The sequence below is a fragment of the Eumetopias jubatus genome, unplaced genomic scaffold (assembly GCF_037043125.1).
Source record: "Eumetopias jubatus isolate StellerSeaLion01/CBP00866 unplaced genomic scaffold, mEumJub1_p1.0 scaffold_10, whole genome shotgun sequence".
In the NCBI taxonomy this organism is placed as follows: Eukaryota; Metazoa; Chordata; class Mammalia; order Carnivora; family Otariidae; genus Eumetopias; species Eumetopias jubatus.
Window position 1 is genome coordinate 93,405,646 of NW_028274816.1, and position 23,971 is coordinate 93,429,616.

The 23,971-nt window shown below is 38.1% G+C and overlaps 1 protein-coding gene across 9 annotated transcripts in view; it reads right to left on the reverse strand.

The window, feature by feature from the left end:
- The window catches only part of CEP112 (centrosomal protein 112), a 490,180-nt gene that overhangs the window by 298,694 nt on the left and 167,515 nt on the right, over positions 1-23,971 (reverse strand). For all 9 annotated transcript variants that reach the window (XR_003610708.2, XM_028112476.2, XM_088028176.1 and 6 more), the window contains one exon: positions 20,245-20,380. Coding sequence is in view for 8 of the 9 variants with exons in the window: in XM_028112476.2 (XP_027968277.1) it covers positions 20,245-20,380 (136 nt within the window). In the remaining variant the exon portion in view is untranslated. The remainder of the gene's footprint in view (positions 1-20,244; positions 20,381-23,971) is intronic.

The window sequence follows — 23,971 nt, forward strand, 5'->3', positions numbered from 1 at the left end:
AACAGGGAAAAACCATGAACACATTAATTGATTATATCTACAGTTCTGTGAGAAAAAACCATAAATTGATATAAGACAGATGGTATCTCTGGTACCTGTGCCAATCGATTTGTGGGAGTTCTTGATCTGCTCTGGATATGAATTTTGGGCTCCACACCTGAAATACAAAGTCTTCTCTCCCTCTGCAGTTGCCTTTCTACTTTCTCCTGGTCTCTTTTAATGAGCAGAAGGTTTTCCTTAATTAATTTATTTATTTATTATTAAATAATTATGTTATTATAATTATTAATTAATAAAGTTTTTACAGTATTTTGGGTTTTTTAGGCCTTTTTGTTTCTTACTTAGAAAATCTTTACTAGTTCCAGCTATCATATATGTTTCTACATTTTCTCCTGAAAGTTTTATTGTTTTCCCTATCACTTGTACATCTCTAATCCTGGAATTAATTTTGTGAATGGGGTAAAAAATGAGGCAAGATTCTTTTCTCCCCCACGCGGCTATCCAATTGACATGGTGGCATTTATTGATCACTCTTTCCCTGCTGTACTGCAGCATTTCTTTCGACATGAGTCAGACTGACCATGTATGTGCGAGTCTAATTTTGGGTCTCTTTCTTCTGCAACACTGATCATCCTTGTGCCCAAACCATGCTGTATTAATTACTGAAGCTGAATATTCGTCTCAATAGCTGGTCATATACGTTGTGCTCTTCTTCCAGATTGCCAGAGCAGTTCTTAGCCCTTGGCATTTTCATATATGTTTTAGAATCAGCTGTCAGTTTCTCTCACTTCCCTTCACCCCACCAAAAAAAAAAAAAAAACCCAAAAACCCCAAAAAAATAAAACCCCAAAAAACCACTACTAACATTTTGATTCTCAGAACTGTGCTGATTTTATAGATGAATGTGGGGAGAACTGACGTGTTTATGACATTGAGTCTTTAAATCTGCCAATTTATTTAGGTCTTCTTTGGTTTCTCTCGATAATGTTTTCCAGTTTTTAAAACAGAGGCCTTGCACGTTTTTTGCTGGATTTATTCTTAGGTATGTTTGTGAAGCTTTCTCGTCCTATCACATCTTTTTCAAAGTTCATTTTCTATTTGTTGGCTGTTGATATATAGAAATAAAACTGCATTGTCTATCTGATGTTATACTCAAGTGACTTTACTAAATTCATTACTAGTAACATTTCAACAAGTAAACATTTAAGAAATTTGTAGCTACAACAAAGATGCCATAATTGCAGATAAATGCCGAACTCACTGGGCTAGCTTAGATGTCCCTCCCCTGTGTTCTCTGACTGATGTTTATTCCACCAGTCATACCATTTATTAAGTCACACACTTTTATGTGCTGGTCTATCACACAAGCCACAAATATGTCTTAATAATCTCTGAATTCCCAGAATCAACAACAATGGCTGGTATAGAGCAAGTATTCATAAATTTTTTATAAATGAATGAAAGAAGAAGTCAAATCTGTTGAATCCTTGGCCAGTAAGTCAATAAAATAACTGAGGTATTAAAAAATCATAATGTTACTCTTTCACAATCAATAACCCTTCCAATCAGTCAAATGCAGGGAAAATAATGACATATTTTCTGGTCCAATCTCCTTAGTCGATTTTTTTGGCTTATTTTTTGCTTGCAAAGGAGATTAGTCATTGACAAATATTACAAGGAAAAAGCTTCACTTACTCCTCTTACATTAAGCATTTAAGGATAAAAGTTAAAATTTCTTTTGTTTTGCTGCTGTTGTTCTTTAATTTTGTTTTTCAAAGCCAAATAGTTACACATATTCTCTGGATGTTGCCATTTGGAATTGATGAATTACCACAATAGCCTCTATTGAGACATTTCAATATAATTCTAGAATTTTACTTCTGCTAACTAATCTCATTTAAGGACAAAATTCCAAATGTTAAAAGGGTAGAGAGATTTCTCCATTATCATCAAAAAGTAACTGAGAGGAAATGCTTCTATTTATATTGGATCTTTTATTATCGTAAAACTGGTCTAAAAGAAACTTATTTAAAATTATAGGAGCCAGCAAGGCCCTTAAAGGACAGGGGGACAAAGGTACGAGTCACAGTGAATGGTTCCGATGAGGACTCCTTCTTTGTTTGCTATCCATTTTCACTTAATGACACAAAAAATCCAGAGGGCGTTCTTCCTTCCTCGTAACTTGAGAATTTTTTTCACGTATTCAACAGCAATAATGCATGATGAACTAAATTTGCAATCTCTAAGACTACAAGAACCTGCTAACAAGTTTCAAGTGTACGAGGAGCCAGAAGAACCTCGCTAGTTAACAGCAATGTTTCAGAATTTTGTTCACATGGCAAGCCAGTGGAATCTCCAAGTGCAAACCTAGTATCATGTAGCCAATGACCGTAAAAAAAAAAAGGAATCGAATTTAAAGTCAGATACTTAGGAGCAAATACAATTTAATGAGGATATATTTTCAAGGGGAGAAAAATTAACTAGAAGTCAAGTGGCTAGTGGAAGCCCCAGGAGGAACTAGTTAGCTGACAGTCATGCAGTCAGTTTATAAGATTAAGAAGTTTCACTTTAGAATTCCTGCCAGTACTTCAAAAGACATAGCTGTCTTTTTCAGTCACAGAGAATAGGTAAATATAGAACACTATTTCTTTTAAAAATATGATTATATACATATACGTGGAAAATTCTACCACAGTAGTACATTTTCACAATTAAAATACATATAGTTTGCATAACTAATTGCTGACAGCTAACATTTATAATGGATTTCACCATTGGAGTAAAAATTAGGTTACTGAAGCAATCTTAAATGAGATAAAAAGTTCTTCAAAGTGAAAGAAACAGTGTGAAGCAACTTTTTTTTTTTAAACTTTCTCTCTTCCATTTTCTTTCCTGGGCCTCATTTTTGAAATAGCAATTCACTTTCAAAAACAAACTCAAAGTTTTTATTTTTTTTAATTCAAATTCCCATTGTCTGCTATCTGCAGCAGTTTCCAAATGGAAAAAGATGCCCTAAGCTCTGTTGGCTTTTACACAAAAGATTTTAGTAAGAAGAGAAAAGACCAATTCAAGACAACAACAGAAAAGGAAGATTTTTAAAAAAAATAGACTATGGAGGGGGGCGGAGCAAGATGGTGGAGGAGTAGGAGACCCGGATTTCGTCTGGTCTCAGGAATTCAGCTGAATAGGGATCAAACCATTCTGAACACCTACGAACTCAACAGGAGATCGAAGAGAAGAATAGCAACAACTCTCTGAACAGAAAAGCGACTACTTTCTGGAAGGTAGGACGTGCGGAGAAGTGAATCCGAGGTGATATTCGGGAGGATACACGGCGGGGGAGGGGGCCTCCATCGGCCGCTTCTGGCAAGTTGCTAGAGCCGCGGAGCACAAAATCGGAACTTTTAGAAGTCGGCTCCACTGAGGGACGTCGCTCCAGTGGCTAAGCGGGGGGTGGAAGTCTCGTGGGACAGTGTGGTCTCAGGACCCTCGGGGTCACAGAAAAACCGGGGGTGCCTGAGTGCGGCAGAGCTCCCAGGTATCGGAGCGGGGAAGCGGGCTGCAGGGACGGAGCCGAGGCACGGGCTCTCAGCTCGGGGTTGCCATAAACTGTGACCCAGAGCCAAGTCGGGCCACTGCTCCTCCAGCAGGGACCCAACAAGCGGCAGAGCCGGGGAGACTCCCCTTCCTCCCCTGGGAGGAGTGGCGTGGGAGCGCACCACAGGGATCTGCTGGGTTTGGAGACTCCACATGGGGTCGGGTGGCAGAGATAGAAATGCTCGGTCACAGGCCGGGTGAGCACGGAGTGCGACCGGAGACCGGGGAGATGGGAGTGACTGCTTTTCTCTGGGGGCGCACTGAGGAGCGGGGAACCCGAGTTCTCAGCTCCTCCAGGTGGAGATTGGGACGCCACCATTTTCACCCTGGTCCTCCAAAGCTGTACCGAGAGCTTGCAGGGAACAAAAGCTCCTGAGAGCAAACCGGAGCAGCTTGCTTAGCCCGGACCGACAAGGGCGGGGCACTTCCACCTCCGGCAAAGACATTTGGGAACCACGGCAACAGGCCCCTCCCTGAAGATCGGCAGGAACAGCCAGCAAGCCAAGACCACGTTTACCGATCAAGGAGAACGGGAGAACTCCAGCGCTAGGGGAATACTGCACATAGAATTCATGACTTTTTTTTTTTTTACCATGATTCATTAGTTTTTCAAAGTTAATTTTTTTAAGTTTTTTTTTTAATTTTTCTTTTTCCCTTTTTCAACCAACATCTTATCAATCCCTTTTTTAAAAAAACATTTTTTATTTTTCATTTTTAGAGTCATATTTTATCCCTTCATAGTACTTACCCTTATTTTTGGCATATATATATAAGTAGTTCTCTTTTTAAAAATTTTGAGATACAGTTTCTTCTAACAGATCAAAATATACCCTAAATCACTAGTGTATGGCTTTGTTCTAGTCTGCCTGATCACATTCTCTCTCTTTTTTTTTCTTTTTTTTTTAAATCTTCTTTCTTTTTTCAAACAACTTCTTATCTTATCAATTCCTTTTATAAAATCTTTTATAATTTTCATCTTTACAGTCATCATCCACCCCTTCATTGTATCAACCCTTATTTTGTATATATAAGTCTTTCTTCCTTTAAAATTTTAGGAGGCACTTTTTTCTAACAGACCAAAATACACCCATACTCTAGTGTGTGGCATTGATCTATGCACTACCCTGATCATATTTGATCATATTCTGTTTTTTTTTTGTATTCTTCTGCTTTTCTTTTTATCTTTTTCTTTTTTTTTTTTCCTCTTTTTTCTTTCTTTCCCTTTCTTTTCCCCTGGTTTCAGGTCTTTTCTGATTTGTATAGAGTATAATTGCTGGGGACGTTCTTAACCTGTTAGCATTCTGTTCTCTCATTCATCTATTCTCCTCTGGACAAAATGACAAGACAAAAAAAATCACCTCGGCAAAAAGAACAAGAGGTGGTACCGTCAGCCAGGGACCTATTCAATACGGACATTAGTACAATTTCGGACCCAGAGTTCAGAATCATGACTCTAAAGATACTAGCTGGGCTTGAAAAAAGCGTGGAAGTTATTAGAGAAACCCTTTCTGGAAAATAAAAGAACTAAAATCTAACCAAGTCGAAATCAAAAAGGCTATTAATGAGGTGCAATCAAAAATGGGGGCACTAACTGCTAGGATAAATGAGGCAGAAGAGAGAATCAGCGATATAGAAGACCAAATGATGGAAAGTAAAGAGGCTGAGAAAAAGAGAGAGAAATGACTACAGGATCACGAGGGCAGAATTCGAGAGATAAGCGATACGACAAGACGAAACAACATTAGAATAATTGGGATCCCTGAAGAAGAAGAAAGAGAGAGAGGGGCAGAAGGTATATTGGAGTAAATAATAGCAGAGAACTTCCCTAATGTGAAGAAGGAAAGAGGCATCAAAATCCAGGAGGCACAGAGAACCCCTCTCCAAATCAATAAAAATAAGTCAACACCCCGACATCTAATAGTAAAACTTACGAGTCTCAGAGATAAAGAGAAAAACCTGAAAGCAGCTCGGGAGAAGAGATATGTAACCTACAATGGTAGAAACATTAGATTGGCAACAGACCTATCCACAGAGACCTGGCAGGCCAAAAGGACTGGCATGATATCGTCAGAGCACTAAACGAGAAAAACATGCAGCCAAGAATACTATCTCCAGCTAGGCTGTCATTGAAAATAGAAGGAGAGGTAAAAAGCTTCCAGGACAAACAAAAACTAAAGGGATTTGCAAACACGAAACCAGCCCTCCAAGAAATATTGAAAGGGTTGCTCTAAACAAAGAGAGAGCCTAAAAGCAGCATAGATCAGAAAGGAACAGAGACAATATACAGTCACAGTCACCTTACAGGTAATAAAATGACACTAAATTCATACCTTTCAATAGTTACCCTGAATCTAAATGGGCTAAATGTCCGAATCAAAAGACACAGGCTATCAGATTGGATTAAAAAACAAGATCCATCAATATGCTGTCTGCAAGAGACTCATTTTAGAACCAAAGACACCTCCAAATTGAAAGTGAGGGGGTGGGAAAACATTAACCATGCTAATGCACACCAAAAGAAAGCTGGAGTGGCAATCCTTATATCAGACAAATTAAATTTTAAAACAAACACTCTAATAAGAGAAGAAGGAGGACACTATATCCTACTTAAAGGGTCTATCCAACAAGAAGATCTAATAATTGTAAATACCTATGCCCCTAACGTGGGAGCAGCAAATTACATAAGGCAATTAATAACAAAGGCAAAGAAACACACTGACAACAATACAGTAATAGTGGGGGACTTTAACACCCCCTGACTGAAATGGACAGATCATCTAAGCAAAAGATCAAAAAGGAAATAAAGACTTTAAATGACACACTGGACCAAATGGACTTCACAGACATATTCAGAACATTCCATCACAAAGCAACGGACTACACATTCTTCTCTAGTGCCCATGGAACATTCTCCAGAATTGATCACATCCTAGGTCACAAATCAGGTCTCAACCGGTACCAAAAGATTGGGATCATTCCCTGCATATTTTCAGTCACAATGCTTTGAAACTAGAACTCAATCACAAGAGGAAAGTCGGAAAGAATTCAAATACATGGGAGGCTAAAGAGCATCCTACTAAAGAATGAATGGTTCACCACCCCAAAACTGATAGAACTCGTACAGGAATTCAGTCAAGTAGCAGGCTATAAAATCAATGCACAGAAATCAGTGGCATTCCTATACACCACTACCAAGACAGAAGAGAGACAAATCACGGAGTTGATCCCATTTACAATTGCACCCAAAACCATAAGATACCTAGGAATAAATTTAACCAAAGAGGCAAAGGATCTGTACTCAGAAAACTATAAAATACTCATGAAGGAAATTGAAGAAGACACAAAGAAATGGAAAAACACTCCATGCTCATGGATTGGGAGAACCAACATTGTGAAGATGTCAATGCTACCTAGAGCAATCTACACATTCAATGCAATCCCCATCAAAATACTATCCACTTTTTTCAAAGAAATGGAACAAATAATCCTAAAATTTGTATGGAACCAGAAGAGACACCGAATACCCAGAGGAATATTGAAAAAGAAAAGCAAAGCTGGCAGCATCACAATTCCAGACTTCCAGCTCTATTACAAAGCTGTCATGATCAAGACAGTATGGTACTGGCACAACAACAGACACATAGAACAACAGAACAGAATCGAGAGCCCAGAAAAGGACCCTCAACTCTATGGTCAACTTATCTTTGACAAAGCAGGAAAGAATGTCCAATGGAAAAAAGACAGTCTCTTCAACAAATGGTATTCGGAAAATTGGACAGCCACATGCAGAAGAATGAAACTGCACCATTTCCTTACACCACACACTAAAACAGACTCCAAATGGTTGAAAGACCTAAACGTGAGACAGGAGTCCATCAAAATCCTAAAGGAGAACACAGGTAGCAACCTCTTCGACCTCAGCCGCAGCAGCTTCTTCCTAGAAACATCGCCAAAGGCAAGGGAAGCCAGGGCAAAAATGAACTATTGGGATTTCATCAAGATAAAAAGCTTTTGCACAGCAAAAGAAACAGTCCACAAAACCAAAAGACAACCGACAGAATGGGAGAAAATATTTGCCAATGATGTATCAGATAAAGGGCTAGTATCCAAAATCTATAAAGAACTTATCAAACTCAACACCCAAAGAACAAATAATCCAATCAAGAAATGGGCAGAAGACATGAACAGAGATTTTTCCAAAGAAGACATCCAAATGGCCAACAGGCACACGAAAAAGTGCTCAACATTGCTCGGCATCAGGGAAATCCAAATCAAAACCTCAATGAGATACCACCTCATACCCATCAGAATGGCTATAATTAACAAGTCAGAAAACGACAGATGTTGGTGGGGATGTGGAGAAAGGGGAACCCTCCTACACTGTTGGTGGGAATGCAAGCTGGTGCAGCCACTCTGGAAAACAGTATGGAGGTTCCTCAAACAGTTGAAAATAGAGCTACCCTACGATCCAGCAATTGCACTACTGGATATTTACCCCAAAGATACAATGTAGGTACCCGAAGGGGTACGTGAACCCCAATGTTTATAGCAACAATGTCCACAATAGCCAAACTGTGGAAAGAGCCAAGATGTCCATCGACAGATGAATGGATAAAGAAGATGTGGTATATACACACAATGGAATATTATGCAGCCATCAAAAGGAATGAGATCATGCCATTTCCAACGACGTGGATGGAACTGGAGGGTGTTATGCTGAGTAAAATAAGTGAATCAGAGAAAGACATGTATCATATGACCTCACTGATATGAGGAATTCTTAATCTCAGGAAACAAACTGAGGGTTGCTGGAGTGGTTGGGGGTGGGAGGGATGTGGTGCTGGGTGATAGACATTGGGGAGGGTATGTGCTACGGTAAGCGCTGTGAAATGTGCAAGACTGTTGAATCACAGATCTGTACTTCTGAAACAAATAATGCAGGATATTTTAAGAAAAAAGAGAAAGAAGAAGATAGCAGGAGATGAAGAATGAAGGGGAGCAAGTCAGAGGGGGAGATGAACCACGAGAGATAATGGACTCTGAAAAACAAACTGAGGGTTCTAGAGGGGAGGAGGGTAGGGGATGGGTTAGCCAGGTGATGGGTATTAAAGAGGGCATGTTCCGCATGGAGCACTGGGTGTTATGAACAAACAATGAATCATGGAACACTACATCAAAAACTAATGATGTAATATATAGTGATTAACATAACAAAAAAATTTTTTAAAAAAAGGAATGAATGGGTCAACCAGGAAATTAAAGAAGAATTAAAAAAATTCATGGAAACCAATGAAAATGAAAACACAACGGTTCAAAATCTTTGGGATACAGCAAAGGCAGTCCTGAGAGGAAAGGATATAGCAATACAAGCCTTTCTCAAGAAACAAGAAAGGTCTCAAATACACAACCTAAGCCTACACCTAAAGGAGCTAGAGAAAGAACAGCAAATAAAGTCTAAACCCAACAGGAGGAGAGAAATAATAAAGATCAGAGCAGATATCAATGAACTAGAAACCCAAAGAACAGTAGAACAGATCAACGAAACGAGGAGCTGGTTCTTTGAAAGGATTAACAAGATTGATAAACCCCTGGCCAGACTTATCAAAAAGAGAAGACAAATGACCCAAATCAACAAAATCATGAATGAAAGAGGAGAGATCACAACCAACACCAAAGAAATACAAACAATTCTAAGAACATATTATTAGCAACTCTATGGCAGCAAATTAGATAACCTGGAAGAAATGGGTGCATTCCTAGAGATGTATCAACTAGCAAAATTGAACCAGGAAGAAATAGAAAACCTGAACAGACCTATAACCACTAAGGAAATTGAAGCAGTCATCAAAAATCTCCCAACAAACAAAAGCCCTGGGCCAGATGGCTTCCCAGGGGAATTCTATCAGACATTTCAAGAAGAATTAATACTTATTCTCCTGAAACTGTTCCAAAAAATAGAAATGGAAGGAAAACTTCCAAACTCATTTTATGAGGCCACCATGACCTTGATCCCAAAACCAGACAAAGACCCCCATCAAAAAGGAGAATTACACACCAATATCCTTGATGAACATGGATGCAAAAATTCTCATCAAAATACTAGCCAATAGGTTCCAACAGTACATTAAAAGGATTATTCACCACGACCAAGTGGGATTTATCCCTGGGCTGCAAGGCTGGTTCAACATCCGCAAATCAATCAACGTGATACAATACATTAACAAAAGAAAGGACAAGAATCATATGATCCTCTCAATAGATGCAGAAAAAGCATTTGACAAAGTACAGCATCCTTTCTTGATCAAAACTCTCCAGAGTATAGGGATAGAGGGTACATACCTCAATATCATAAAAGCCATCTATGAAAAACCTACAGCGAATATCATTCTCAATGGGGAAAAGCTGAGAGCTTTTCCCCTAAGGTCAGAAACGCGGCAGGGATGTCCACTCTCACCACTGCTATTCAACATAGTATTAGAAGTCCTAGCCACAGCAATCAGACAACAAAAAGATACCAAAGGTATCCAAATCGGCAAAGAGGAAGTCAAACTCTCACTCTTTGCAGATGATATGATACTGTATGTGTAAAACCCAAAAGACTCCACCCCAGAACTGCTAGAACTCATACAGGAATTCAGTCAAGTAGCAGGATATAAAATCAATGCACAGAAATCAGCGGCATTCCTATACACCAACAAGACAGAAGAGAGACAAATCAAGGAGTCGATCCCATTTACAATTGCACCCAAAACTATAAGATACCTAGGAATAAATCTAACCAAAGAGGCAAAGGATCTGTACTCAGAAAACTATAAAATACTCATGAAAGAAATTGAAGAAGACACATAGAAATGGAAAAACGTTCCATGCTCCTGGATTGGAAGAACAAACATTGTGAAGATATCAATGCCACCTAGAGCAATCTACACATTCAATGCAATCCCCATCAAAATACCATCCACTTTTTTCAAAGAAATGGAATAATCCTAAAATTTGTATGGAACCAGAAGAGACCCCGAATAGCCAGGGGAATGCTTAAAAAGAAAAGCAAGGCTGGCGGCATCACAATTCCGGACTTCCAGCTCTATTACAAAGCTGTCATCATCAAGACAGTGTGGTACTGGAACAAAAACACACACATCGATCAATGGAACAGACTCGAGAGCCCAGAAATGGACCCTCAACTCTATGGTCAACTCATCTTTGACAAAGCAGGAAAGAATGTCCATTGGAAAAAAGTCTCTTCAACAAATGGTGTTGGGAAAATTGGACAGCCACATGCAGAAGAATGAAACTGCACCATTTCCTTACACCACACACAAAAACAGACTCCAAATGGTTGAAAGACCTAAACATGAGACAGGAGTCCATCAAAATCCTAAAGGAGAACACAGATAGCAACCTTTTTCAACCTCAGCAGCGGCAACTTCTTCCTAGAAACATCGCCAAAGGCAAGGGAAGCAAAGGCAAAAATGAACTAGTGGGATTTCATCAAGATAAAAAGCTTTTGCACAGCAAAAGAAACAGTCCACAAAACCAAAAGACAACCGACAGAATGGGAGAAAATATTTGCCAATGATGTATCAGATAAAGGGCTAGTATCCAAAATCTATAAAGAACTTATCAAACTCAACACCCTAAGAACAAATAATCCAATCAAGAAATGGGCAGAAGACATGAACAGAGATTTTTCCAAAGAAGACATCCAAATGGCCAACAGACACATGAAAAAGTGCTCCACATCACTCGGCATTGGGAAATCCAAATCAAAACCTCAATGAGATACCACCTCACACCCGTCAGAACGGCTAAAATTAGTAAGTCAGGAAACAACAGATGTTGGCGTGGTTGCGCAGAAAGGGGAACCCTCCTACACTGTTGGTGGGAATGCAAGCTGGTGCAACCACTCTGAAAACAGTATGGAGGTTCCTCAAACAGTTGAAAATAGAGCTACCCTACGATCCAGCAATTGCACTACTGGGTATTTACCACAAAGATACAAATGTAGGGATCCGAAGGGGTACGTGCACCCCAATGTTTATAGCAGCAATGTCCACACTAGCCAAACTGTGGAAAGAGCCAAGATGTCCATCGACAGATGAATGGATAAAGAAGAAGTGGTATATATACACAATGGAATATTATGCAGCCATCAAAAGGAATGAGATCTTGCCATTTACAACGACATGGATGGAACTGGAGGGTGTTATGCTGAGTGAAATAAGTCAATCAGAGAAAGACACCTCACTGATATGAGGAATTCTTAATCTCAGGGAACAAACTGAAGGTTGCTGGAGTGGTGGTGGGTGGGAGGGATTGGGTGGCTGGGTGATAGACATTAGGGAGGGTATGTGCTATGGTGAGCACTGTGAATTGTACAAGACTGATGAATCACGGATCTGTACTTCTGAAACAAATAGTGCAATATATGTTAAGAAAAAAAAGAAGAAGATAGCAGGAGGGGAAGAATGAAGGGGAGTAAGTCGGAGGGGGAGACGAACCATGAGAGACGATGGACTCTGAAAAACAAACTGAGGGTTCTAGAGGGGAGGGGGGTAGGGGGATGGGTTAGCCTGGTGATGGGTATTAAATAGGACACATTCTTCATGGAGCACCAGGTGTTATGCACAAACAATGAATCATGGAACACTACATCAAAAACTAATGATGTAATGTATGGTGATTAACATAACAATAAAGAATTATAAAAAAAAGTTGTGGTATATATACACAATGGAATATTATGCAGCCATCAAAAGGAATGAGATCTTGCTATTTGCAATGATGCGGATGGAAGTGGAAGGTGTTATGCTGAGTGAAATAAGTCAATCATGAAAGACATGTATCATATGACCTCACTGACATGAGGAATTCTTAATCTCAGGAAACAAACTGAGGGTTGCTTGTTGGTGGGGGGTGGGAGGGATGGGGTGGCTGGGTGATAGACATTGGGGAGGGTATGTGCTATGGTGAGCGCTGTGAATTGTACAAGACTGTTGAATCATAGATCTGTACTTCTGAAACAAATAAGGCAACATATGTCATGAAAAAAGAAAAAGAAGAAGATAGCAGGAGGGCAAGAATGAAGGGGAGTAAGTCGGAGGGGGAGACGAACCATGAGAGACGATGGACTCTGAAAAACAATCTGAGGGTTCTAGAGGGGAGGAGGGTAGTGGGTGGGTTAGCCTGGTGATGGGTATTAAAGAGGGTACGTTCTGCATGGAGCACTGGGTTTATGCACAAACAATGAATCATGGAACCCTACATCAAAACTAATGATGTATTGTATGGTGATTAACATAACAATAAAAAATTAAATTAAAGAAATAGACTATGGAAAAATCTGAAAACATTATGATTCTCCAAATAATGAATCTGCTGATTTTTCAAGAATTTGAGCTATATCAGATGTACACTTTTTAATCAATTGATAATCTGGAGTAGAGGACTTATAATTTACCATGTTTTGACATATATATTTTACTTAACATTTGTTAAAATTTGCCAGGTAAGAATTGATTTGTGAATGAGCCCAGCCATAAGGATTCCATCATAAATGATGTTCTTACTGTTATACTCACACCAAAGGTGCTTTCTCTATTTCAGAAACTCAGTTGCACTTGGCAAAACTTTATGATGGCAACCACTGAAGATTACTTCTTCAACAGAAGACCGTCAAAAGAATTTGCTGCTCATCAGCTGCCATCACTGTTATTTTTCAAGGAGCCTAAATCAAGCACCACTGGGCAAATCAGACATGGTAAGGACTATTCACAAAGACAGGACACAGGAGTAGGGTATGTGGAAGAGGGGCGTGCACTCAATAGGGCCCTTCATGGGATCATTTAACCAGTCCATAGAGATATACCTAGAAGACAGGAACACTTGAATTCAACACCCAGAAGTGGGAGAGTCAAATGCATCTGGCAGGATTGGTGAAGCAAAACAGAAGACCATGAGCCAGGCACATAACAGAATAGTGAGACATATGAGGGTAGAACAATTAAGGGTGGTTCCAGAATTAGTTCCACACACACCATTGTTCATCTCTGCCTTTCCATATTTTATGGCTGTCTCACTCTGTGGCTAGGTAGGGTTCTTAATTTAATGGTTCCTGAGATGACATTATCTCCAGGGCCTTCAGTTCTGCCACACAACTCAGGCTACTTTTTCATCTTAAAAAAAAAAATTATCAGTTTGAAAACATTACCATTATTGTGTATTAAACTGTTTTCTTAATTCCATTTGCAGATATTTCATTGCTAGTATATAGAAGTATGGCTAAATTTCATATATGGATCTTGTATCCTGAAAACTTGTTTAAATCATTTATTCTCATATTTCTTGTACAGATTTTGACCATACAGGATGATTATGTCATCTGAAAAATGTGTACTTCCTCCTTTCCCATTTATATGTTCGTTCTTTCTTTCTCTTTTTCTTCCTCTTTCTTTTTCTTTCTTTCTTTCTTTCTTTCTCTTTCTCTCTCTTTCTTTCTCTCTCTCTCTCTCTCTCTCTCTCTCTCTCTCTCTCTCTCTCTCTCTCCCTTCCTTCCTTTTATTTTCTTTCTTTCTCTCTCTCTCATTACTTTTCTTTCCTTATTTTGCCTTAGTGCACTGGCTAAAATCTCGAATACAATGTTGAAAGAGGTGTCAAAAGCAGACAAGGTCTCCTCATTCTTAGGAGGAAAAGCATTAAGCCCTTCAACATTAAGTATACTAGCCATAGAGTTTTCATAGATGTCCTTTATTAGGTTAAGTAAGTTTGCTTCTAGTCTTAATTTGCCATGAATTTTTTAAATCATGAATGGTGCTGAACTTTTTAAATGTTTTTCCTGCCTCTACCGAGATGATCATGTTGTTTTATCCTTTATCAATGTTACATGACATTATGTAACATATTAATATGTTTAACATATATGTTATATGTTTTAACATTTCAATGTTAAAACCACCTAGGATTCCTGGAATAAATCCCACTTGGTTGTGATGTATTATCATTTTTATATGTTTCTAGACTCTATTTCCTAAAATACCATTAAGGATTTTTGTGTCTATATTCATGACAGGTAGTATTTTGTAGTTTTCTTGTAGTATCTTTGCCTTTGATAATAGAGTACTACTGGCCTTATAGAATGAACTGGAAAGTGTTCCTTCCTCCCCAATTTTCTGAAAGAGTTTCCAAAAAACTAAAATTATATTTTCTTTACTATTTGATGGAAACCACCAGTGAAGCCATCTGGCCCTGGGCTGTTCTTTGTGAAAAGATTTTTGATTGTCAATTAAATATCTTTATTATACGACAATTCAGACTTTCTATCTCTTCTTGAGACAGTTTTAGTAATTTGCATCTTTCTATGAATTTGTCCATTTCACCTGAGTTTTGTTTTCACCACCTTATAATTCTTTCATTTTCTATATCAGTAATGGTGTCCTCTCCTCTTTTATTCCCAACCTTATTAATTTGTTTCTTCTCACTTTTTCCCCCATTAGTCCTGCTAAAGATTTGTCAATTTGTTGATCTTTTCAAAGAGCCAACTTTTGGCTTCATTAATTTTCTCTATTTTTTTTTTTGCTTTCTACTTCTTTGCTTTCTGCAAAAATACAAAAATATTTAGTATCTTCTTTCTCCTTGCCTGGGCTGAAACTTGCTTTTCTTTTTGTGGTTTCTTAAGATGAAGTTTACATTACTGATTTGAGAACTTTCTTTTGGGATATAGATGTTTAAAGCTATAAACTTTTCTCTAAGTACTGCTTTAGCTGCATTCCATAAATTTTGATATGCCAAGTTGTTTTAATTCAGTTCAAAATATTTCCTAATTTTCCTTGTAATATCTTCTTTGACCCACGAGTTATTTAAAAGCATGTTACTTAATTTCCAAATATGTGAGGACTTCCCAGATTTCTTATTGTTGTTTACTTCTAATTTATTTTCATTGTGGTCAAAGAACACATTTTGCCTAACTTTAATCCTTTTAAAAGTTACTGAGAATTGTTTTGCATCCAAGCATATAGTCTCTCCTGGGGAATGTCCCTCAAGAGCCTCTATGAAGTGATTACTGGGTGGAGTAACTTAAATACTACCCACATCTCAGACTCACTCCTGACTGGCACAATCCAAACAGACCCAACACAGCACAGCAAAGGCTTTGGAACTTAATTGAAACTGGAACCCACCCATAGAAGATGAGACAGGACTTTCACTTTGAAATAAACTGGGTTGATAATCTGCTAAAACAAAAAACTCAAGATCATCTAGGCAATTCTAACCTTACTCAGAGAGTATATTTATACAAAACTCATCAGGATTTTGAGACTCATCCATGTTGTTGTAAGGCATCAGTAGTTCATTCCTTTAGACTGCTGAGTAGTATTCCATTGTATATACTGCATTTTGATTGTTCTTTCAACTTTTTTTAAAAGATTTTATTTATTTACTTTAGAGAGAGAGAGACAGAGTGCACGCACATGAGCAGGGGGAGGGGCAGAAGAAGAGAGAGAATCTTAAGCAGGCTCCACACTCAGCACGGAGCCTGACACAGGGCTCAATCTCACAACCCTGAGATCATGTCCTCAGCTAAAATCAAGAATTGGACGCTTAGATTGTTCAGCTTTTGAGGAAGATTTGGGTTGTTCAAGTTTGGGGCTATTGTGAATAAAACTGCTGTCAACATTTATGTACAAGTCTTTGTTGGATTTGTCTTCATTTCTCTTGGTTAAGCACATAGGATGGAATGACCGACAGATGGTCACTGAACATTTAACTTTTTAAAAAATTGGCACATTTTCCACCAGCAGTATGTAATGGCTTCATTTGATCACATCTTCACCAACATTCAGCATTATCAACCAATCTTTATAATTTTACCCATTCTAGTAAGCATATATAGTGGCATTTCATTTGATTTTAATTTCCCTGAAGATTGATACTGAACATCTTTCATGTGCTTATTAGTCATTTGTATATCTTTTTTCTGTAAGGTGTCCAAAATTTTGCCTATTTTTAGGGTTGTTTGTCTTCTTATTATTGAGTTGTAAGATTTATATTTTAGATACAAGTTCTTGGAAATATTTGTGAATCTCTTCTCCCATTCTCTGGCTTGCCTTACTTCCTTTTGTTGTTTTTTAATGGTGTCTTTCAAAGAGCAAAAGTTTTTAATTTTGGTGAAGTAGAATGTAGCGATTTTAACTGAAATTTAATTTCTGGTTTTATTGCATTGTGGTAAAAAATATGTGCTCTCTGTCATGTCAAGTTTTAGAAACATATTGAGTGTTTCTTTATGGTCTACTGAGTTTTATAACTGTTTCAAGGGAGTAGGAATTCAATGTGTCATATTTGAAGGGTAGAAAGTAGAAATATAAGTGTTTTATAAGCTGTTATTTAGACCTCCTATTTGTTTGGTTTTTGCCCTCTGATCTGTCAAAGATGGAGAAAAATATATTAAAGTACCCCATGACTATTTATGTTAATTTCCCCATATATTCCTAACATTTTTTTCATATTTAAGTATTCTTGCCTTTAGCATGAAAAATATATCCATTTGTTCAGTTTATTAACTTGTATTGATGCTGATTTATATGATGATATTACATTCTTTTTTCCTGAATACGTGTTATATTTTCATCATTTTCTAATATAATTTTTGTGTAAATTAGTCATGTCTTTTATAAATAGCATATGCATGGATTTTAGTCAACTAATCAATACCTTTTTTTACTAAAAGAATTAACCTATTCATATTTATTATTATAGTTATATACTCTGTCTTATTTTGGACATTTTGTTCTGTTTCTGCTTCCGTTCCTTTGGCAGTATCTAATCTCAAGTTTTGCCTTATCATCTTAAGATTTTTATGAGAATGTTACCTCTTGTTAATTTTATTAATGCCTATGTTTCTACATTCCATGGCCAAGAGTTTTAGCATACTGCTCCTCTCACCCACTCACTACCCACATCTCCAACCTGATCTTTGTTAACATACTCAAGAGATTTAGATTTAAATTGTTATATTTTCTACTTTATATGCTTTTTTTCCAAAAATCAATAAATATTAGCATTCTTTCTTATAATTGGATTTATAACAATTGTTAAATTTGTTTCTACTTCATTGGATTCCATTATTTCCTATTCATCCTTAAATATGATGGTTTAAGGATGTGTGGGATATCTTTTGTTTCATCTCTGGATTCAATGATGTGTTCATACAATTTCTTTCCAGAAAAGAAACAAGCAGTATACATTATATGAGCTCTTACTAAGAATATGTTTTTCTGTTGATTTTGCAAGTAAAAAACTCTTTGGTTTTGTATAAAAGTGGGTCACAACCTTCCTCCTTCAAAGCTCTGAAACATTACTCCATTATTTTTCTAATTTTTTTTGCCAGTTTCATCCTGCCTAGAAACTTGTGGGATTTTCATTTTTATTTTTGAGGTTCAATTCTTTTTCCAGAATGTATCCAGGTTTCACTGCATTAATTTTACTTAAGATGTGTGGCCTCTTTCATATAGATCATGTCTTCTTATAAAGATAATACTTTTCTGATTTTTTTCCCTAAATTCTACCCTATATTATCTTCAGAAGTATGCTTTTATTCTTTGACTGCTGAATACAAATGTCTTTTTCTTGCTCTACAGAACGTTCTCACGAGTTCCATGTTGTTTGCTTGTGTTATTCTCCTTGCTTACCCATGAATGCTGTCACCTGCTAGTATTAAGTCATCAGCCCCAAGTGGTGCATTTATTGAGCCAAAGGTAGCTGTCATGGTCTCAGCTTCCCTCAGAAGTTGTACTGTCAGTCTTAGCACTTTCAAATGCCTCATTTCTAGCCTTCTTGACTCTATCCTTTAACTTTTTGCCAGGGACCCCTCCTTCAATATTTTCTGTATTCCTTAAGTGTTAAGGGGATTAGAGTTTCCTATGCAGCTCCATTGCATATTTGGACTAAATACACAGTCTAGGACCTGGACCCTGATGCTAGCAGGGAGCTGGAAGATGCACAACCATGCAGCAGGGGCTGGTCTCCACCTTCTGGCACAAACACTCCACAGGAATCCAGCTTTTGCCCTACGCAGTAGGTGGGAAAACGGAAGAATGGGATCTCAGAACCCCACTCTAAAAGCCTGGACTCCAACTCAATAGGAGTGGAAATCTGAATCAAGAAAATAACAACAAGAAAACACGGCTCCAAACTAGAAACCGTACAGGGCTCCGTCATAAAACCTTCCACAGGGATGTTTCTACCACCTGGTGTGTGCTTGGGGCTCCTGAGGAAGATAACTCTGGCTGAAAATGAGATCGCAGACAAGACTGCAACATTTTTTAGAATCAAGAAAACTCGAAAATAAACCAAATACCCTTGAATAGGGAAGCTGATAAATGAAATGTGGTATATTCATATGATAAAATATATTCAGTGTTAAAAGAACTGCACTAAATCAACATGGATAGGGCACAGATATACAAAATTAAATATAAAAGAGCAGCCGTGCACCAAGTAGAAAATAAACTCCAAGCAGCCAGTTGAAAAAAAATTAAATATAAAAGAGCAAATAAGGCATACATAAATCTGTAGTACTCACCTAACTTAAAAATAGATGCACAAAAATTATATATGCATGTAATATCTACATACATATAGAACATATGCATATAAGATACATGAACATTATATATACATACAAACATATAAGAGACTGAAATAACACACACTAAATTAATGACTGGTTTTGTCCCCAGTGGAGAGGAGAGAGTAATGTGATTAGATATGAATAACAAAGTAAACTAAAGCTTCATCTGTAATGTTTAAATAAACAGAGTGTTGACACTTGTTGAGTCTTCATGATGGGTACCTAGATATTTGTTCCCTTTCTTCTTTCTAAATTTTTTATTTTCTCTCAAAACTAAAAAGTATACTCCTTGACTTGTACAAGAACCAGAGACAGTCTTTGTCCTCCTGAAACGCCAGTTGCAAATAATTTGCTGTAACTGATCAATAAAACACTATTTATGGAACATGCACAAACACGGGTAACCTGAGCCCTTGCTCTATGGAAACGGCTCACGGAAATTTACTGATGGGCTGCTCCACGCTCCTAAAGCCAGACCCACTCTTGCCATTCCTACATTTGTAGCTATGACTTTAAAATGACTATGCTGGCTGGCATTGTTTTAAGGTGAATCAAGGAATCCTGAAGGAGGCAGGAGGACCCATCTCTTTGTCTGCCCCATTACCGCTGGGTGTCCACCCATCTCCCTCCATGCACTACCACTGAGGAGTTGCTGATCAGTGCCCACTTGGTGGCCCAGAGGAGCACAGAGCAGGCCTACCAGAGCTGCAGACTGTGGCCCCCTCCCTTCACATACTCTGCGGGGATCAGGGTACTCAGGGGGCCGGCTGAGCCCTCACCACCAGGGCCGCCCTCCTCCGCTGCTCGGGGCCACCTCTTCTTTCCAGGTTCCAGGGAAGGTGGGTATCCTCCCCTGCCAGGGCTAATATCCCTTTTTCATTCTGAATCTCTGACCCAATTGTATGGCTAATTTTGATACAACGTTTGTGAAGAGTAAATATGTTTCTGTCATATAAAGATCAGAATGTACCTTCTTACTGAGAGAGTGACTTTGCAAACAGATGATCTAGTGGCCTCCTCACCTGCTCTTTCATTTCGGCATAGACTTTCTCTGAGTTCAGTTCCACCTGCCGCTTAAACTCTTCCAGAGCAGCGTCTGCCTGCTGGGCCTGCAGCCTCTGAACTTCAGTCACACGTGTCAGCTGTTCCTCTTTTTCCCTGGAAAAGTCCACAGAAGCTTCACAGTTGAAATGTAAAATTAAAGAATGAGGCTTGAATGAAAGAGCAAGATTTAACCCTCTCTAAAGTAACAATCAGATTTCAATTTTTTGATCCAAATTCCATAAAACTTCCCTTTAAAAAGCTGACAATAAAATACTTTGCAGAAAAAGAGACAGTGTTAGTGTTTTGATGACTACTTTCAAAGATTTCTTTCAAACTACTTTCAAAGATTTCCCTAAAAACAAAACCATTTAAACCCATTTATCTCCATCAGCTGATGAATGGATAAACAAGAGAACAGTATAGTTGTACAATGGAATATTATTCAGCCTTAAAAAACACTGAAGTTCTGACACATGCTCCCCCATGGAGAGCCTCAAACACACCACGCTAAGGGAAAGAAGCCAGATATAAGGGGCAACATACTGTATGAGTCCATTTATGTGAAATACCCAGAATAGATAAATGCTTAGAGACAGGAAGTAGATTAGTGGTAGCCAGGGGCTGGGGTGGGGGGTCGGGGGGATGGGAAGTGATTGCTAATGCATATAGAGTGTCCTTTCTGGTGATGAAAATGTTATGGAATTAAATAGTGGGGATGGATGCACATCCTTGTGAATATGCTAAAGTCTGCTGAAAGGTGTACTTTAAAAAAGGATGAATTTTATAGCATGCAAATTATATCTCAATTAAAACAAAACAAAACAAAAACAACGTACCATTAGAAATATCTCTAATATGCACGTCTAGCAGCAGTTGGCCTGCAGGGTGACAGATGCAACAGAGCAAACTGACAGCCTGAGACTGTTCCATTGCCTTCTATTAGTCTGGCCTACGGATACCCACCTCTTTTACATCTTGAACTCAAGTTATATGGTCAAAAGGGTTCAACAGAACAAGAGAAATCTTTACATACTGAGAGAAGGAAAAAATGCAGGCTTTAGGTTATAAGTGCACAAAAGTTAACAATGGCTCATACTGAGTTCTGACTACATGCTGGGTGGTGTGCAAAATATTTTTATATATCTTCTCTCCTTTACTCTCACAGCAAACTTATATAAGAGTACTATTATGCCCCTAGTTTTACAGAGCAGGCAACTGGAGCTTAGACAGTATTTCCAAGGCAATTACATTTAGTAGCAGATCCAGCCAGGATCTGACTCCAGTCCCGGAAGGCTGATCCTAGAGCTCATGCTGTTGGCTACTACGCTCTGCTGTTTTCCTGATTTTCCAGACGCCATACTCTATGGTCTGAATGTGTCCCCTGGAAGTGAGACTAGCGCTCTTCTAAAAGAGGTTCCAGAGAGATCCCATGTCCCTTCCACCATGTGAGGACACCGTGAGAAGGCACAAGCTATGAACCAAGAGGGTCTTCATCAGAACACAACCATGCTGATGCCTTGATCCTGGACTTCTCAGCCTCCAGAACTGTGAGAAATAAATTTCTGTTGCTTATAAACTACCCAGTCGGCAGTATTTTGTTACAGCACCCCGAACAGACTGAGACATCATAAGTAAGATTAACTTGGCTCATCTTCCCTAAATGCAAAAGTTTCCACACATAGAAAACATTATCTCATTAACTATAGTGCCAAAGAATGCTGGGAGATGGGGTGATTTAACTCACATGAGTCAAATTTTAGAGAAACATTATGATGGGGAGTTGGAGGGAGACATTTCCCAAACAATGATGCTACTGTTTTTAAAGAGGTGGGCAAAAAGTAATTTTGAGTTTTTTTGGAATTACCCAGATCTGAGTTTAAAACCCCTCTAAGACACTTAATAATTTTTAGTCTTTCTAATAAGAACATATATGTGATATAAAGTATCATAGTACCAAACTTTCTCCAAAAACACTGAAAACTTTCTCAAAGCTTGAATGCCAAAATACTGATAAGAACAAGCGTCACCTAGTTTCCTTTTCAGCAGGATTCCCCTGTCCCTCAGTAAAGAAATGTGGCAATGCATATTTAGAGTTTCCCCCGTTTGGATAGAATCTGCAAGTAAGTAGCTCTCTGCACACTCCACATTATGAACATACGCCATATCCACCTTCCCTTTTTCATTATATACCACTTGGGTCAACCTCTTCATACCCACCACACATCCTTCTACTTGAAAATGACCAAATCAATACATCCCTGTGCTTAAAAAAGCGGCTTTTCCACTGAAACCCTTTCTACATGTTTGTTTCACAGGTGGAGCCACCATTTTAATGAGCTAAGGGTTTCACCCTCTGCCACAAGGTGTGTGAGGCCTTCCATGAGAGCGAAGCCATTCTAGGTCACGCTGCATGCCAGGTGTAGCTCCTGGTCACTGCCTTTTACAGCAATGTGGTACAGGATCCTGCAACTTTTTAAAAAAGCTTTTAAGTGGTTTACTTTTGTTTACTTTTGTTGAACCTGAATATCTTGCTGCTCATTTTTCTTCCATGTCGTTAAAATAAAATGTCTTTAATGTTAACTGGTTGCCACATTCTAAGGCCTTAATGTTTTATTTCTTTGCCACATAATGTTAATATTAGCTAGTAGACAACAGTGATTAATAACTGGTTGTTACACTGAAGACTGATTCAAGAGACATCACCACACAAAGGACTGAGCACTCTGATGGCAATAGGGAATTTCAATTTGGTCTGGTGCATTTTCATTCTTCTTCTATTACTGTGCCCAAGAAGCAGGAAGGCTGACCAGGGTTTCCCTGATACAAATATTGAATATTTGCTTAAATATTCAAATATTTATTAAAAAATAAATATTCAAATATTCGAATACTAAAGCAACAAATGAGAAAAACATAAAGTCATATAAGGTATACTGGGTACCATGTCCTAGACCTAGGTTGGCAAATGTGATGGATATTTGCCATAAACATTTTGTCACAAATGTTTAATGGATATTTTCTCTGATGTGACAGACCCAAATGACTGAATGGGGCTGCCAAGAATGCTCTGTTAGGAGGATTCTGAGACCAGGCTCAGAGGAAAAGGCTACTGTGGTTGGTGAATAATGTCCCCTTGCAGGGGATTAGGGTTAGGCAGCACAAGAACTACTTCCATGCTATCCAGGGACTACAGTGACTAATTCATCCTATGTTACTCTTTCATTTTTTAGGGCCTTCTAAAAGCACTTGAAAAGACTTTTCCATATCAGGATTAAAATTTTTCAAAAGTTTAGTTTGCTTGGTCAGTCTGTCCATAAACACAAAAGAAAGTATATTGGACACTATCTGAAAACTTTAAAAAATTATTTATCATATAATTTAAAAATTATGTACCATTACTTATCCAAAAGAAAACTTTGCTAACACATTTTATAAATATATGGCCAGTGGCTGAAATATCCACTCTGTTCTATGAATGCTAAAAGTCAGCTATTTTAAATTTTTTGCCCAAATATTCACATGAGCCATTTAGTTAATGTAAACACTTTCAATTTAATAGGGCAAATATTTTCTCTGTATCTCATTTCAATCTTACCTACCAAGTTTAGTCACTTACTTTAAAACTAACTTATAGCCACATAAATCAAAGTCATAAACTTTACCTATAATCAGGTATATATTACAGACCATATTTAAGATATTGTT